General features: G+C 40.3%; 1 protein-coding gene across 11 annotated transcripts in view; it reads right to left on the bottom strand.

Moving 5' to 3' along the window:
* The window catches only part of ANKHD1 (ankyrin repeat and KH domain containing 1), a 126,761-nt gene extending 118,474 nt beyond the window's left edge, over positions 1-8,287 (bottom strand). For all 11 annotated transcript variants that reach the window (XM_059917252.1, XM_059917255.1, XM_059917253.1 and 8 more), the window contains exon 1: positions 7,865-8,287. In XM_059917252.1, the coding sequence (XP_059773235.1) occupies positions 7,865-8,149 (285 nt within the window). In that variant the 5' untranslated portion in view covers positions 8,150-8,287. The remainder of the gene's footprint in view (positions 1-7,864) is intronic.
* Positions 8,288-18,740: the final 10,453 nt, after the last annotated feature.

The following is an 18,740-nucleotide window of genomic DNA, read 5'->3' as shown; positions in this document are numbered from 1 at the left end:
TCTACTTTAAAAAAACAAACAAACAAACAAACTCTTTCTACTAATGAAAACATCATCCATTAAGGGAAAAACTTTGTGAGAACAGAAGGATGTATAGGGGAGGAAGAGCAGAATGTGTTCTTTGACAAACTGTTGCTAAATCTCAGCTTATCAAATAAAAAAAAGCTTTATATACAACTTTACTTTCCTCCTGATTTAGGTAAAGTTGACCAGAAAAATGGTAAACCAGTCAATCATCATAAGGCAAATGATCTTTATTCATAGGAACCATACACTGTAAGTAACTACCAATAGAATAGCACACAGATTTTAATTTTCACAAATTAAAATCAATGTTTCCCATAGTGGCAAAGGTGCAAAGTTGGGTATATGCCTTCCTATATTGGTACTTCTAATATTTCTTAATTCTCTTAAAATGAATAATAATGAGACCTAAACTTTCCGAGTTTAAGTGCAATTACAAAATTACCTTAAAGTAGTGTTCCTCCAATACTCAATGGCACACCTTTGACTGCCTTCTTTTTTTTTTTTAATTATTTTTTTTAAATTTATTTATTTATTTTTATTTTTGGCTGCCTTGGGTCTTTGTTGCTGCATGCGGGCTTTTCTCTAGTTGCCGCGAGCGGGGGCTACTCTTCCTTGCGGTTCGTGGGCTTCTCATTGGGTGGCTTCTCTTGTTGCAGAGCACGGGCTCTAGGCGTGTGGGCTTCAGTAGTTGTTGCACTCAGGCTCAGTAGTTGTGGCTCGCGGACTCTGGAGTGCAGGCTCAGCAGTTGTGGAGCACGGGCTTAGTTGCTCGGTAGCATGTGGGATCTTCCCAGACCAGGGCTCGGACCCGTGTCCCCTGCTCTGGCAGGCGGATTCTTAACCACTGCACCGCCAGGGAAGTCCCTGACTGCCTTCTTAATATATTGATTGATCTACATGGCAGTCACCAATTTCATAATATAAAAGTTTTCCAACAGGGTCAACTACGGATTAAATGCTAGTTTGAGAAGGCATTTCCTAAGCAACTAATTAAATTCATGAATCAGAAGAGAAACAGTCAGCAGGACAATATAGCAGTTAAGATAACTATAATGGGAGTCACATAACCTACTTTCTACTATAAATTAGCTGTGTGATCCTGAGCAAGTCATTCAGATCAATGGTTCCCAGACTGTTGAGGCTTTACCCAGAGTCCTAACATGAACTTTCCAATTTGATATTTTGTCAAACACGGATATTTAAAAAATTAATTTCATAATAGTTGGAAGGGCATTATCTCAAAATAGAAACAAGTGAGAGGACTTCCCTGGTGGCGCAGTGGTTAAGAATCCACCTGTCAACGCAGGGCACACGGGTTCGAGCCCTGGTCCAGGAAGATCCCACATGCCGTGGAGCAACAAAGCCCCTGCGCCACAACTACTGAGCCTGCGCTCTAGAGCCCGCAAGCCACAACTACTAAGCCCATGTGCCACAACTACTAAGCCCATGTGCCACAACTACTGAAGCCCGCACACCTAGAGCCCGTGCTCCCTAACAAAGACAAGCCACCGCAATGAGAGGCACGTGTAATGCAACGAAGAGCAGCCCCCGCTGGCCTCAACTAAAGAAAGCCCGCACACAGCAACGAAGACCAAACGCCGGCAAAAATAAATAAATAAATAAAATAAATTTTTAAAAATCATTGTTATAAAAAAAAGAAAAAAGTGGGAAAAGACAGCTTTATGAGAAATTCACTGCATTATCCTTACTTTTCTCACTTCACTATAGATCTATGAAAACTTCAACAGGGATTAAGCAAGCATTTATTGGAGACACAGCATTGGCAACCAAAAACTTTGCCTAGTTCTTAATCAGAAGACGCAAAATAGCAGCATGAGTTCTGGATTCAAATCCTAGCTTTACCACTTACTAGCTGTATAACATTTTAACCATTTTTTTGTTTTTTTGTTTTTTGGATTCATCATTTCTCTGAACCTACACTTATGCATCTATAGAAATGTAGATAATACCTACTTCAAAGGGGTGTTGAGTGATTAAACAAAATAACCAAAATATATAGTATGGTACTGGAATATAATAAGCATTCAATAAATGGTAGCAGTTACCTAAAAATGAGATGAAATAGGATTATCACCAGGATTCTATGACTTTGTAGACAAGCAACAGGAGAGGAAAATTGTAAATAATAAGGTCCAAGAAGATAGATATATTGGAACAGTTCATTTATAGTGGATTGAAAAAAAAAAAAGAAAAAGAAAGAAAAGAATTTATTTTATTTCTTAAAACTTTGGTTCTGTAGGAAGGTAAATTTGGGCCAAAAAAAAAAAAAGTAGACACCTCATTTCTCTTCTTTTTCCTTGCCAACTCAAGACTAATACTTTTTAAAAACTGCTATTTTATTTATCTTAACTCTCATTGAATCAGAAGGCCAGAATTGATTTTCAGAGGTCATCACTGTACTACCAGATAGGCTCAGAAAAGAATGTGCTTAAACTCATCTCCAATGCTACATTCTTAACATGTTTTATCACTTTTGAATAGATAAAAAGTCTAAATTCTTCTCAAATTCACCATTTAAAAATCTCACATGAATAGTATGTTATCTTTTGTATAACAATGGGGAAAATAAAACTACATATTTGTATTTCCGTAAAGAAATTCTGAAAGGACATTAAGACATTAAAAGTGTAAAGGGCAGGGGACTTCCTGGTGGTGCAGTGGTTAAGAATCCCTGCCAATGCAGGCGACAGGGGTTTGAGTCCTGGTCCGGGAAGATCCCACATGCCGCGGAGCAACTAAGCCCATGCGCCACAACTACTGAGCCTGCACTCTAGAGCCTGTGAGCCACAGCTACCAAGCCCGTGAGCCACAGCTACCAAGCCTGCAAGCCACAACTACTGAAGCTCATGTGCCTAGAACCTGTGCTCTGCAATGAAAAGCCACTGCAATGAGAAGCCAACGCACTGCAACGAAGAGTAACCCCGCTCTCTGCAACTAGAGAAAGCCCCTGTGCGGCAACAAAGACTCAACGCAGCCGAAAATAAATAAATAAATAAAAATTTAAAACTGTAAAGGGCAGGATCCTTGGGAGCAGGAGTAAGGTCAAGACTTTTTACTGTATCTGCCTTTATATTAGTCTTATGAACTGTACAAATGTAAATCACCTGGGAAAATGTACTAAATAATAACCAAAAGAAAACCTCTACATACTTCGAGTTTCACAAAAAGGTTTTCCTCTACCCATACCTAATCAACTCTGTTTCGACCCACCATTCATATAACCAAACTCACCAACGAATCATTTTATGTAAAGTCTTAAGGCTTTATAGAATGAAACTTGTGCAAGGCTGATGCTCATGCAATATAAAAAATTGTTACACAGGCTTCCCTGGTGGCGCAGTGGTTGAGAGTCCGCCTGCCACTGCAGGGGACACAGGTTCGAGCCCTGGTCCGGGAAGATTCCAGATGCCGCAGAGCAACTAAGCCCGGGCGCCACAACTACTGAGCCTGCATTCTAGAGCCCATGAACCACAACTACTGAGCCCATGTGCCACAACTACTGAAGCCTGCGTGCCTCGAGCCCAAGCTCTGCAACGGGAGAGCCCACCGCAATGAAGGGCCTGTGCACCGCAGCAAGGAGTGGCTCCTGCTCGCCACAACTAGAGAGAGCCCGCTCACTTCAGTGAAGACCCAACGCAGCCAAAAATAAAATAAATAAATAAATCTAAAAAAAAATTGTTACAGTAATAACATGTAATTTTTCCTTCAATCGACATTTTCACGTCTCCAAAATTTGCTCACTAGAATGCAAAGGTATATTTCCTATTTTATCACTACTGATGATAATTTATGGAGTAAAGCCTTTCTACCTTGAACAAAGTCCCCATAAAGGATTTTTAGAAATTCATTTTCATGGACAATAAATGAATTTTTCAAAAACAATATAGCATTTTAAGTTTCCTAAAATTATATATTTACCATGGAAAATTTATAACATTAAACCTGTTCGGGGCTTCCCTGGTAGCACAGTGATTAAGAATACGCCTGCCAATGCAGGGGACACGGGTTCGAACTCTGATCCGGGAAGATCCCACATGTCACGGAGCAACTAAGCCCGCCTGCCGTAACTACTGAAGCCTGCGCGCCTAGAGCCCATGCTCCGCAACAAGAGAAGCCACCGCAATGAGAAGCCCGCACACCGCAACGAGGAGTAGAACCTGCTCAACACAACTAGAGAAAGCCCCCGCAGCAACGAAGACCCAACACAGCCAAAAATAAATAAATAAAATAAAATAAAATAAATTAAAAAAAAAACAAAACATCTGTCCATACCCTCTTTCAATTTCTCTCTTGTTCAGGTTATAAGCATAAGCCCTGAGATGCTATTAAAAGCAGTGACTCACCTTGTTTACCTGAACTTTGAATACAGAGTATTCATGACAAAATTGCCATCCCAGATAAGAGTGGGCCTCTAGACCAGTGGTTCTCAACCAGGGGTGATTTTGCCCCCCAAGACATTTGGCTTTGTCTAAGGACATTTTTAGCTGTCACAGCTGGGTGGTGGGTTTTACTGGCATCTAGTGAGTAAACGCCAGGGATGCTGCTAAAGCACAGGAGAGCCCCTCACAACAAAGTATTATCTGGCCCCAAATGTCGATATGTTGCTGTTGAGAAACTTTGCTCTATCTAGATAGTAGGTCATAAGTAACCCTAAAGGAAATGATCCATCTCCTATTAGAGAAAATCAGAATGGACCCTCTGTATGGCCTGTGCTTTTGACTCTTTAACATAATCTTCAGGAAAAAAAAAAATCCCTACAAAGCTTTTGTTATAATTTGCTATAAAATGTTGTACACAATTTCCATGTGCTTTTACCTAATTGTAAATATAGCACCTGTATCAAGATAAGAAAAAATCCTCAGCAATGTTTTCTAATTGGATATCTATCTTTTAAGTGTGTATATGAACATGTATACATATACATATAGGCCTATATAGGCCTGGAAATTTTTCTAAAATAAAAATTTCAATACTGGTTATCTCTGAAGAGTGGGATTTGAAGGGTCAGTACGGGTGAGGAGAACTTTTACTTTTCATCTTATATCTACTATCTACACTGTTGAACTTTTTTACCATAGGACTATATTACTTTTATAATTTTAAAAAAAAGATGTCACACACATATACATACAGTATATGCATACATTAAGACAAAAAATTAAAGATCATAAACCTCACCAAAATCCTTTCTTTAGGAATTTTATTTTCCTTTTACCTTACTTAAAAAAAAAATTACAAATCTAAAGTTAACATTTAAAAATAGATTTTTAAAGAATTTTCAACCTGACTTCTATTCTGAAAAATGGGTACATTTCAAAAGAATCCAATGCAAGTTCTGACTCTTCTATTCAAGGACTTGGACAGCTAAGGAACATGCTCAGCATGCCTGAAGAAATACAAAACAGGTATTCACCCCAATGTTTAAAACAACAAGAACCAAAGACCCCAAATTGTGACATTCCCTAAGCTAGCACAATTCTAATATAAAAAATTTACAAAAAGATCCAAGCCCCTTCTTCAAACTAAAAGGTGTTTTGACTTAGCCAGCAAGGGAAAGCACCTTGTTTTTTCTCAGCTGTAGGCTCTGATAATGAATAGAAAAGAGGTCCTTAAAGTATCTACATTTCTGTATACCAAATGTATAGAATTTCAACTAACTCTAGAGCAAATGCACCAGGCCTCCACATTTCTTACTCATTTCTCACCTAGTCCTGCCCCATTCGGGGAACAAGACAAACTTCACTCTCAAACTACAAACCAACCCATCTCTCTGAATGTCTACATTTTAAATATTTGGTTCTAAAACATCTAGGTATGATGAAAATAAAGATTCTATTATTATTCATCAAATGCCAGTTAGGTGAGTGTTGTTTGAAGAATATTATTTATGGTCTTTTCACACTGGAAATTCAAAGTTAATAATATGGGAGAAGACACTCATCTTGTCAGAGAGAAAAGACAATCCAAGAAATTTGCTTGGGAAAAAAAGGTCATTTCACTCACAAAGGTATAGACTATATCCTACCACACATACTATACAACAGACACTAGATATTCCAGGAATTTCTTCTCCATGTGATATGGATGCGTGAACAAGCCTCACATAAATGGTTATTTCAAAAGCTTATTTACCCAGATATAACACATGAGCCCATAGAGTTAGAGATTCATAACTTCGGAAGCTCACTAGCACTCTACCGCTGAAGAAATTTAAGAATACTACTGGAGTAAAAACAAGTGTGTGATGTTTCATCTCATCAATGACAATTATGCAAAAATGGTCCAGAAAATCAAGGACATCATCCTTCTATCACATTCAGACCAAAGCAAACCTTTTCAGTCTCTCTTAGAAGTTTCAAAGAAAAATGGACTCTAATCTTTAGAGCCTAAAGATATTCCCACTTTATTTCCTAGGTAAAAGGTAAATGTGTTCTAGGTTCATCTCTCATCAATTTTCATTCAAAGTCTAAATGAAAGCCTTCCACAAGCCCAGGAGTGGAAGTGCTCCAGAGAGTCTCTCCGTAACTGCCTACTCAAATAAAATCCTGTCCCACCTTGGCTTAGAAGTTATTTCTCTTATAGTGAAATTCAAAGATACAGATATTCAAGGAACTATCTCCTTTACAACCCACACAGTTTTTTCCAAAGCAAAATATTGGGGTTAGAATACACTAAGGTTTTAAATCTAAAGGAATTCCTGTTCAGACCAAGAATGGTAAGACTGTGCACTAAATGTATTCTACAACCCACAAATGCAGTGTCTCCTCATTCCTCTCAAATACAAAAGCCAGGATAGTTGTACATATATAGAAATCCCTGTACTTTAAGACCTACACTGGAGGTTAAAACATCATAGGGGATGAACCAGGCACCTTAGAACCAAAATAGAATACTCTGAGCACTTAGAACAATAGTCATCACAAGACAGTACTATAACCAAGCCAAAATCAAGGGAAAAAAGTGCAGATATAAAATATCTCCTTTTGCCCTAGAGCCCAAAAGTTGATGCCTACCATTCTAGGTTGCCTAGACCTAAAAAGGCCCAGTATACACCTAAGAGCTAAAAGAAACTAAGGGCCTGATAACAAATTTCCCTCACTGCAAAAGGTGTCCATACAGGGCCTCATCTTCTCCAAGCATAAAAATCTCCAGAGTTCAGCTATCCAGCTGTTGCGAAGCTCAAAGATGCACTGGAACTTTCTTTTCCTGTCTAACTTCACACAAAGTTCCAGGCGCAAGACCCACGTGATTTTTCAGCGCAAAAGCAGAGAGCTCACCTGTCTCAAACTATACAGGGGAATTAAGACCCCTCCTTAAACACACAAGTAAGGCATAAGGCAAACAATGTCCAACCCTGCAACTCTGAGGAGAGACACAGTACAGTGGCAATGCTCTTTAGGCAAGCCAGCTCTGTCTCTCTGTCTCTGTCTCACTCTCCCTCTCTCACCCTGACCCTCTGTCTCGCTCTCTCAGTACCAAGGGCAGGGACTCTGGCAAGACCCCGCCCCCCCCATCTCCAAAGCGGGGTGGGCGGGAGGTGCCCGAGGAGTCCCGGTTCCCGCGCGAAGCTCAGAGACCAAAGGATTGCCTATTGTGGGTCTATGGATGGTGACGGGAAGCAGTCCGGCTCAAGCCGCGGGCTGAAGAGTAAGCCGAGGGCGCACTAGGCCCGCACCGCGGCCACTGCCGCCATGGAGCCGATCGCTGTCAGAGAACGACTCCGCCTGGGCAGCGGGAGGGTGGCCCCGGCCCTGCGCCGGCCCAGAGAGAATTCGTGCCTCAAGCTGTGTGGGAGGCGGGGGTCCCCGAGCCGTACCTCGGACACCTCGTCCTCGTCGCTACCAGAGGCACCACCCCCGGTCCTCAGGACGGCAGCCGCCAACTTGAAATCCAGCGCCGCGTCCCCTCCGCTCGCACCGCTGCCGCCACCACCGACTCCCGGAGCCGGCCCGGCCTCCCCAAAGAGTCTCACGGTGCGGATTCCCAGTCCGACCCCTCCCGGCGGAGGCGGCTCCGAGGCCCCGGCTGGGGCGGATCGCGGAGCCACTGAGTCAAGGTCCTCCTCAAAGGAGGTGCCGCCGCCTCCGCCGTCGGTCAGCATGGTTCTCACGCGGAGCCGGAGACGCTGCCGAGTCACTCGCGGCCGCGGCCACCGCCGCCGCCAATCCCGGGAACGAGAGAACCAGCAGGAGGAAGAAGCGTCTCCTTCCCCCCCGTCCCAGCAGCGCCACTAACTTCTCACTGCCTAACCTGCTGCCTCCCGCCCCCACACTCGCCACTGGCTGCAGCTCCCCAGTGGCTGCAGATCATTGGCCAAGGCGAGCCGTCGCTCAGACTCTTCGTCACGCGCCGCTCCCTGGCTCGCGGCCCTCAAGCTGCTTTGACCCGCGCAGGCCTAGGCGGTTGCGAACACCCGCCTCCTATTCCCCAAGTGCCGACTTCCGGTCTTTTTCTATGTCTATTGGCCAGTCTCTCTGACTATCGCGTCACGACCTTAAAGTGGATTAGTTGGCCTTGTGGTCAGTCATAGTGACCCCTGACAATGGGAAACTTCATTGGCGACAGAAAGTGTCGGTCACTTGGTCACAGGACGTCGCGTGGTACAATTGGCCGGTAAGTGTACCATTCATCCCGCCCCCATCTGAGGTGACGGGAAAGGGTTGGGGAATTTCCACTGTTGATTAAAATGACGGCTGAGGTGACGACCTGCAAGAATTGGTGAGATTTGGAGTGAATTCACCCAGCGCTTAGTGAGACTCCTACGTCAATGGTGCAAGAGGCGCGGAGGTAACGCAGTCCCCACCTGTCGCTCTCTGCCAGGCGCGGAGAGTTGCTGCACGCGGATTGGAGGGAAGAAGCTGTCAGTCTCAGCTAGGCTCCACCGTCCTGCCCGTCCCTGGTTGGAGGAGCGGCGCGTCAGTAACTAGAGAGGTCACCGCCTCTGGGACAGGGGAGGCTGTGTAAACTCTGCTTCTGGCTCTTTGGGCGGGAGTAGGGGGCTGGGAGAGACGATTGAGCGGGGCCGTTCCGGTTGAGTGCCTCCCGCCTTTCCGAGATGAGCGTAGCCCCCCGAGCTGAGGGAACCAGAGAGCTGCTGAGGATGACCGCCCGGAGGCGATTCGGCCAGCCCGTGTGCCAGGACGTGGCTGGGCGCGGCAGTTCTACAACCTGCGGGCGGGGTCGCCCCTCGGGGGCGCGTTCTCTTGCCTGTGGAAGGCGGCGGGCCTGAGGGCTGGACAGCGCCATGCCTCAGTACCGGGAACTGTCCCACGAAGGAGGGTGGGAAGGCCGTGGACAGCGCGCGGAATCACACCGCTGGGCTGAACGCAGTGGTTAAGAGTGCGTGCTCTGGAGCAATTTCGAGTTCTGGTGCCGCCGCTTATTTACTGTGTGACCTCCGGGCGTTAGTTGTTTAGTCTCTGTGATTTTCAGTTCGCCCGTCTGTAAAATGGGGGTAATATTAATACCTCCCTCACTGAGTTGTTGTTATGAATAAATGGTAATAACGTCAGGCGCTTAGCAAAGTGCCAAACTTACAGCAAAGACTAACTTTTTTTAGTTAGTCTTCCTTCAGGAGTCCTCCACCTGCCCCTGGCTCCTGCCAGCCACACTAATTGTTGTCTCTGTGATGCAAAACAAGGCTAGCTAAGGGGGTCTTCCCCCCTCAAAGGAGCTCTCTGTACCTCTGTTAGCTCTATCTCTCTATCGCCTTTGTCAATAAAGAGGGCTTTAAAAGAACTAATGCTCTAACTAATCCTACGATCAAAGATCGCAAGAAAGGCATTTGGGGAAGTTTGTATGGCAAATGTTCTTTGACCCTGAGAATGTCCATACGAGTTTAGCCAAGAGACATTGGCTAAAAGCAAAAGCTTTGGCATTGTCTACTCTCTTGCAACTTTAACAAAGGGCCTTGTATAGCTTGAGTGTATAATTTTTAATATTTCACCTCCCTTGAACTGGAATCTGAAAATTCTACAAAAAATGATTTTTAAAATGACTTTAAAAATTGATTCTGCCAAGCATTTATTTAAAGAGCAATTCGAAGATTGTGAACATTTCTTTGGCTTGGTAAATGCTCATTTTGGCATTTCACGTGTCAAAAAGAGACAGTTTTCTATGAGCAGAACATTTCAGGTAAATGTTCTTTCTAGATAATACATTGTAGAAAATGCGGGGAAAGTACCTTTTCTAGAAAACTACTTTGATGTCAATGCCATGTACACTGGCTTTAGTTAGAATTTGTGGAACTTAATTAGCTCATATCTTCAGTAGGCATGTGTGACTAGGTCACAACTCAAACTAGTAGCGCCAACAAAAGAAACCCAGCACTGCCCAACCCACTTCAGAGCTGGATTATCCAGAATTGGTATGGCTACATCCTTAGGCAAAAACAGGTATTGACTGGTGCAACATTACAAAGGAACTGCTTGTCATTTCTACCACTATCACAAAAATAATTTCTGATGCAGCTACCTGAAAAAACTCTAAATTCATTACGTGAATCTCAAGGACAGAGAGAAAGGAAATCTGGATATATACATTTCCCCCAGTATATTTGAGAGAGAAAAATACACTTCTCTACTCAGTCCCTAGCAACCAACCCTGAGTATAACTGGGAGTATAATGATCAAGCAGTGATCTTTGTTTCACCAGGACCTTTACCTAAGACACTTGTTTTCAGTAGTTTGACAGTCAGTATTGGAGTTAGGAACTCTCAATCTCCTAGATTTTGGTGACTGCTATATAGATTGTATGTTAAATATAATTTAATATTTCCATATATGCCTCATTCATGTGGTTTTACAAATGTGAAAACTAATTGAGAAATCATCATATCAAGTAATACATTTGATGAATATATAAGGTCATACTCAATGTATTCAGTGTAAAATATCAATAAGTACTAATGTGATTCAGTGGGTAACCTTGGTTTTGATATATTATACATTAAGATGGTATTTACTACTGAAAGAAAAGTAATACACTGATTTTTCAAAGGCTGAATAAGTAGTGGAGCACAAAATCCCTCTTAAAAGTATATTTGTTGGAAATTAACATTAGAATAAAATGTTTTCCCACAGAAAACCAGTGGGAATATTTATTAGGGTCTAATTTAACGTGTTTCAAAGCACACTCTTCCTTCTGATCATCTTTCAGACAGGGAAGGAAAAAGGGAAACTGTATAGTCCAAGGATTTTTTAAACTTTGGGGTAATAAAAGGCTTTATTCCTCATAAGAAATATGAGATTGACAACTAAATTGTAGATACAGGGAATTTAGCTACATGTAGTTCTTTTACATGCAACCTGCATTTTCTCAAGACATTTAATTTCTACGTGTCAGTCCATCTCAGTTCAGCCCATCTATATAAGGAAAGAAGGATAAGTAAACCAACAAATTTGTTGCACTTGGATGTTATGTCATTTAACCTTTATAATAGCCCTATCAAGATTTCACCCATTTTACAGATAAGGAAATTGAAACTCCAAAAAGGTTATATAACTTGCCCAAACATATAAGGCCAGTATATTAAAAGGCTAGGATTTGAATTTATTTCTGCCTGATCCCCAAACCCATGCTCTTCCCACTATATCACGTTGATTCCATGGTACCCTCAAAGGTAGAGGAATTTAATCAATCAGGTAAACTGATATAATACTTCAACCATTATATCTTTATAAACCTGCTAATTAGGACTCTAGGTAAATTATCCCTGACTGCCACCAAATTTGATATCTCTCTCTTTTGTAACAGTTGGAAACATTTAACTTAAAACTTATCTCCTGGTTTCTCCAACTATATTGTTAGTTTCTTACACCATGTAATTTCACATTAAAAAATCTGAATACTTAATATATTCACATGGTTCACATTTCAAAAAGAATTTTAAAAATACGATGAAAGTAGTCCTTTTACTTTGTCCATTAAACACCCAGATCCCCTCTTATAAGCAAACCACGTTATCAGGTTTCTAAGTCTCCTTCTAGGAATGTTTATACATATATAAGCAATTTCGTACCTGTCTACTTTTTCCCTTTTTAACACAAATGGCAGCATACTATACACACTTCTGTATCTTGCTTTTTTCACCTAATATATTCTAGAGATATTCCATGTCAGTATATAAAGAGCTCTGTAATTCTTGTTTACTCCTTCATAGTATTCTGTTAACCAGGCATACTATAATTTATTTATCCAGTACTATAATGTTGAACATTTAGATTGTTTCAGTTTTTTTTTTTGTAAAACAAACAGTGCTACAGATGTCTAACTTTCTAACCTACTCTCTATCCTCCAGGAAGTTCTGGGCACAACTTAGTTCAATTGAAAAACCATAAAATTGCAACCAGGCTGAAGGCTACCACTTATTTGAGCTATATTTGAATATACCTGCAAGATGTAGGAAGTGGGCATGTTTTAAAAAACAAGGAGCTATGCCTGCAGCTGGACTACCCCACCACATAGCCTAAGAAAATTATACCAAATTATTCAGAAAATTTACTGAGCCTACCTGAAAATGGGAAAAGTGTATATATATATATATATATATAAATATATATATATATATATATAAAAATATATAAATATATAAATATATATATATATATATATATATATATATATATATATATATATATATATAACTTCTAAAACTAACAAGTATATAAATACCTCTTGTGGTAGAATCACTCAGGTTCTCAACAATGGAGAGAGGAGAGAACAATTAATACCCATATTCATTTTCTTCCTTGGGGTTCTGTCAGGATTCCTTAGTCCTTGAATTGTTTAACAGAGGACAGCATGTCAAGGAGAATATGCAATAGGGTTGAGAGGAAGTAGGATTTGGTGGGAGGGTCTCTGAGTTGAGAATCAGAAATACCAAATCTACTTCAAGTGACTAGTATACTTCTGTGCGTGATGCTGTGCTCCTTGACCAAGAAAGTTTGTGTGTCCAGTTGACCTTTTGAGGTACACTTTAAAGGTACATAACTTAAGAGACATTCCATACCACAAAACATAGTCATCACTTTAAATCAAATATCATACATGTATGGAAAAAGTATGGTAGGTTACATGTAAAACCAAGATGTTAATAGTAATTATCTTTGGGGTAATAGATTCGTACAGAGATTTATAAAATTATATTTTTCTTTTTTGAATATTTATATTTTCTAGGCTTTTCTTTTTTCTTTTCCCCAGTGAACATATACTTTTTGTGTAATAAAAATTTTTTCAAATATTTCAGGTTAGTTTTGCAATTTTTTCACATGTACATTCAACCAACATTGACTTAATTCCTGCTGCGTGCATGGCACTTTGCCAAGTCTTTAGAGAAAACATAAAAGAAGCAGAAGATAATGTACTTCTTTTCAGTTACACTGATGCATATACTTATTGACTGATGATTAGGTAGATAAAATGCACGTGGGGATAATAGAGAACAGTCTTAACAGAAAGACAAATTCAAGACAGTATAATAAACTATTTTGCAGCATTGAGTAGGTAGAAAGTAAAAGAGAAATCAAAATAGAGTAAGTTTATTTAGGAAAAAGCTTTGATTATTATCATTTTGAACTAGGAACTAACTGAGGGAAATAGAAGAGGTAAAGCCTTCCAAATGGAAAGGAATGGTTAAAAGAATAACTTGGTCAGTGCAGAGAAATCAGAAAGAGGATTAAAGAGAAATTTGGTTAAAGAAATGTTGAATACTGGACTGAGCGCTTTAAATTTCGGTTCGTAGTTATTGAAAAGCAAAATTACCAAGATAAAAATTGTCAAAGGGAGATTACAACTTTTTGTTTTGTTTTGTTTTGTTTGGGCTGCATTGTATGAGTTGGGATATGGAACAAGGAGGTACTGGAGTCTAGGAAACAAGCAGTCTTGCTGTTGTGCTTAGGCCAGGTGTGAGGTAATGAAAGCCTGAATCAGGGGAGTGGCTATCAAAATGAGAGAATGGAACTGTCAGCAAGCATAAGAATCAGCATGACTTGGTGCCTGATGAAATGCGGGGAACAGTAGAGTTAGGAACAGAAGTTACTCGAGAGAAATCAATACAAACTTTCTGAAGCGAAATGTGGCATTATGTATCAAGATCCTTTCTTTAAATTTTTATTTCCTCCTACTAGAATGGCTAAAATCCAACGAACTGACAGTACCAATTGCTGGTGAGGATGCAAAACAACAGCAGCTCTCATTCATTGCTGATGAGAATGCAAAATGGTACAGCCATTCTGGAAAAGAGTTTGGAAGGTTCCTACAATGCTAAACATGGTCTTACCATACAATGCACAATTGCACTTCTAAGTATTTACCCATTGATTTGAAAACTTATATCCACATAAAATCCTGCATGGGGATGTTTATAGCAGCTTTCTTCATAATCATTGCTTCTGGAAGCAACCATGGTGTCCTTCAATAAATGAATGGGTAAACAAAGTGTGTTATAGCCATACAATGGAATACTATAAAAAGGAATGAGCTGTCAAACCATGCAAAGACAAAGATGAATTTTAAATGCATATTGTGAAGTGAAAGAAGCCAGTTTGAAAAGGCCACGTATTGTATGATTCTATTTATATGACATTCTGGAAAAGGCAAAACTATGGAGATAGTAAACAGATCAATGTGCCAGGGGTTGAGGTGGGGGAAGAGTTGAATAGGTGAAGCACAGAGGATTTTTTAGGGTGGTAAAGTTCTGTATGATATTGTATTCTGTATGATACTGTAATAGTAGATACATGACACTATGCATTCGTCAAACCTATAGAACTTTACAGCACAAAGAGTGAAATTTAACGTATGAAAAAAAATTTTTTTAATCGTTTAGTAGTCCAGGGGATCCCAGAATGGAATGCAGACTATGGCAAAGGAATCTAATTGTATCACAAATGTACAGAACAGGACTTCCCTGGTAGCACAGTGGTTAAGAATCCGCCTGCCAGTGCCGGGGACACAGGTTCAAGCCCTGGTCCAAGAAGATCCCACATGCTGTGGAGCAACTAAGCCCATTTACCACAACTACTGAGCCTGAGCTCTAGAGCCTGCAAGCCACAACTACTGAGCCCAAGTGCCACAACTACTGAAGCCTGCACGCCTAGAGCCCATGCTCCACAACAAGAGAAGCCACCACAATGAGAAGCCCACTCACTGCAACGAAGAGTAGCCCCCGCTCGCCGCAACTAGAGAAAGCCCGTGCGCAGCAATGAAGACCCAATGCAGCCAAAAATAAATAAATATATAAGTTTATTTTTTTTAAAAAATGTGTGAAACAACCTCACTGAAGGGAGTGAAGGAAAAATATACTGACCTACGTAACTTTGGAAATGAGTGGTGGCCCTAAGACTAAAGACAAAAGGAACAGCACATAAGCACTGTACTATGCTTGATCAAGTTGTTTCCCATGGAGATATGCATTAACAGTTCTGAAACCACTATGTATGTGTACTGGAACTGAACAATTATGTAAATGGATGACAGATTGTAGGAGCCTACTTTCTCACTGTTAGAATGGGAGACTACAGATAAGCAAGGGGAATAGGCTAGAATGATCTGTGAGGTGATGGGTTAGAGCTGGAAACATGAGTATGAACTCATATTTAGTTTACTATAGTTACAAGTGGATATATGTAGAAATATGTATAGGTATGTATATATACACAAATTAGTATACACACATATTTTTTTTTGTTCTGTCAGCTAGAAATGACATTCCAGTAGCAACATGCACACCTTATACTCCTGGTTTTTAATATCATTCTTCAATAAAAGGAACCATGGCTGGGCTTCCCTGGTGGCGCAGTGGTTGAGAGTCTGCCTGCCAGTGCAGGGGACACGGGTTCAAGCCCTGGCCTGGGAAGGTCCCACATGCCACGGAGCAGCTAGGCCCGTGAGCCACAACTACTGAGCCTGCGCATCTGGAGCCTGTGCTCCGCAACAAGAGAGGCCGCGATAGTGAGAGGCCCGCGCACCGCGATGAAGAGTGGCCCCGCTTGCCACAACTAGAGAAAGCCCTTGCACAGAAACGAAGACCCAACACAGCCAAAAACAAATAAATTAATTAAAAAAAAAAAAAAAAGGAACCATGGCTGCTTAGAGAAATGACTGATTCTAGGACTGGGGCAGTAAATATATTGTACAAGATGAGCCTGGATCATCTTATAGTGCCAGAAAGTAAGAAAGTACTAAACATACACACATACACAAAATAATGAGGGTATCTCAGAGAGATACAGGTGCTAACTGAAAGAGCTCCCAGTGGCCAAAGCTGGGACAATTTGAGCAAATAATTAGTATTGGATTATAACCCAAAGTATAAAATAAATATCCACAAGTTCATATGTATATAAGTAAATGATTGAATAAATAAATGAATGGAGAGAATAGATAAGTCTTCCATGCACAAGAATTCCAAATTTATGTAGATACTTTGCCCTCAAGGAGGTGAAGCATAACTCCCTTTTCCTTAAGTGTAGGTTGTGCTTAGTGACATCCTTCCAAAGAGTACAGTATGGAAAAGGGAGGGGGAAGGGTAACTTTATAGTGGAGAAACCTGACAAACACTACCTCAGACAGGTGTCAAGATTAACATCAACAGGGATAAATCATGTTAATAGTATGTATCCTTGATATGTGCAAGCAGTCTGAGAACTGTCATTGTCAAGAGGAGCCTAAGGAGACATGATGACTAAATGTAATATGATATCCTGAATGGGATTCTGGAACAGAAAAAGGACATGAGGTAAACATGAAGGAAATCTGAATAAAGTATGGACCTTAGTTAATAATAATGTATCAATCAGCTAATAATAATGTATCAGTGTTGGCTCATTAATTGTGACAAATGTACCATACTAATGTTAAGATGTTAGTTACAGAGGAAACTGGGGATGGGCTATTTAGGAACTCTGTACTATCTTTGCAACTTTTCTTTAAATCTAAAACTATTCCAAAATTTAAAGTTTTTACTTTTAATTAAGTTATTTTATTTTTATGCTTACATTTATTTATTTTATTTTTATTTTTCCAGTTTTATTGAGATATAATTGACATATAATTATTGTCACTAATTGTATTAGTTTAAGGTATACAACATAATGATTTGATACATGTATATATTGCAAAATGATTAACCACAGTAAATTTAGTTAACATATGTCACCTCAGTTAGTTTTTTTTCTTGTGATGAGAACTTTTAAGATCCACTCTTATAAAAGTTCATTTTAAAAAATGTTTATTTCTTGGACTTCTAAGAATTTATCTTTAAGAGTTAATCAGACATGGCACAAAATATCATATAGTAAAAAAAAAAAAAATCAATACAACCTAAATATCTAACAGGAATTAATTGATGTTAACTCAATTTTGGTATACAATTTGATTCTATAGTCATTAAAAATGAAGTTCACATTATATTAAATAAAAGATAAAATTATAAAACAAAGGGTATATAGTATTCCCAATACACTAGAATGGATAGAATATTCCCATACGTCAAAATGACATACACCAGACAGATTATCTGTGGATGGTGGGATAATGGGTGTTTTTATTTATTTTATTTATTTATGTTTTCAATTTTTCTATACATCATATAGTACTCTGGTGATCAGGAAAATAAATTTAATATAGTTTGTAAGAAAAAAATCACTTTAGGTATAAAATCAGGGAACTGATCAAATGGGATATTTATTGGCAGTGTTAGAAAAATTAAGCAGGAACAATTCTTTTTCAGATAAAGAAGATGATGGTGAGTTCACCCTATGTGTTTGGTTTCAGACAGCAAAGGGGGGAACTTAGCCAATATAGAACATTACATGGTAAGTCCGCAAGAAACCCTCAAGAGAAACATACTGAACAGAAACAGATAAAGGGGGACTTCCCTGGTGGTCCAGTGGTTGGGACTCCATGCTCCCAATGCAGGGGGCCCGAGTTCAATCCCTGGTCACGGAAGTTAGATCCCACATACCGCAACTATGCCTGCGTGCCCCAGCTACTGAGCCCGCATGCTGTAGAGCCCACGCGCTGCAAGGAAGAGCCAGCACAGCCAAAAATAAATACATAAATAAATAAATTTTAAAAAAAAGAAACAGGTAAATGTTTTTACTGTAACTGGAAACAAATTTTTAAACGATGTCAAGTTGTAGCTTTGCTTTCCACAAAAAGTAACATCTCTATGCAGAAAGGTCGTGTGGTTAGCAATGAAGGTGAAGTCACTTTCCCCCCAGGTGAGTCCTTGGTGAATATATTTTGGGTATTGCCTCCACTGAAAGATGCGTACTGAAAATATGAGTACTAGCAGCAATTCTCTGAGCTTCCCGCCATCCCTCAGTACTAATTAAAAGGGAAGGTCAAGAATCACACTGAGGAGTAAGTACCAGCAAGTATATAAGGGTTCAGCCCAGATGCACTGGTCACAGTTGTAAGAGCACTTTGACAAGAATAGGGTTCAAAGAGCCTGCAATCAGTAGATCCCTTGGAGAAACACAGAACCCTACCATGTGCATCGCAATGAAGCCCCCACCTCTCCTATTCCACAGTTGGGAAACCTGAGGCTAACCACTCCAAACATCCTCTTGTGCCCTACAACTTGGGCAGCCACACCCATCTTCTGTAGAAGCTCTTCTTGGCTGGTACCACGGCATTCTGCCATAGACTTTAGAAGGTCCCACGGCTGGCATGGAATCTCATGGTTT

This window comes from Balaenoptera ricei, chromosome 3 (genome assembly GCF_028023285.1).
Source record: "Balaenoptera ricei isolate mBalRic1 chromosome 3, mBalRic1.hap2, whole genome shotgun sequence".
Taxonomy (NCBI): Eukaryota; Metazoa; Chordata; class Mammalia; order Artiodactyla; family Balaenopteridae; genus Balaenoptera; species Balaenoptera ricei.
Note: the sequence above shows the minus strand (reverse complement) of the source record. Positions and strands in the feature narration are given on the sequence as shown.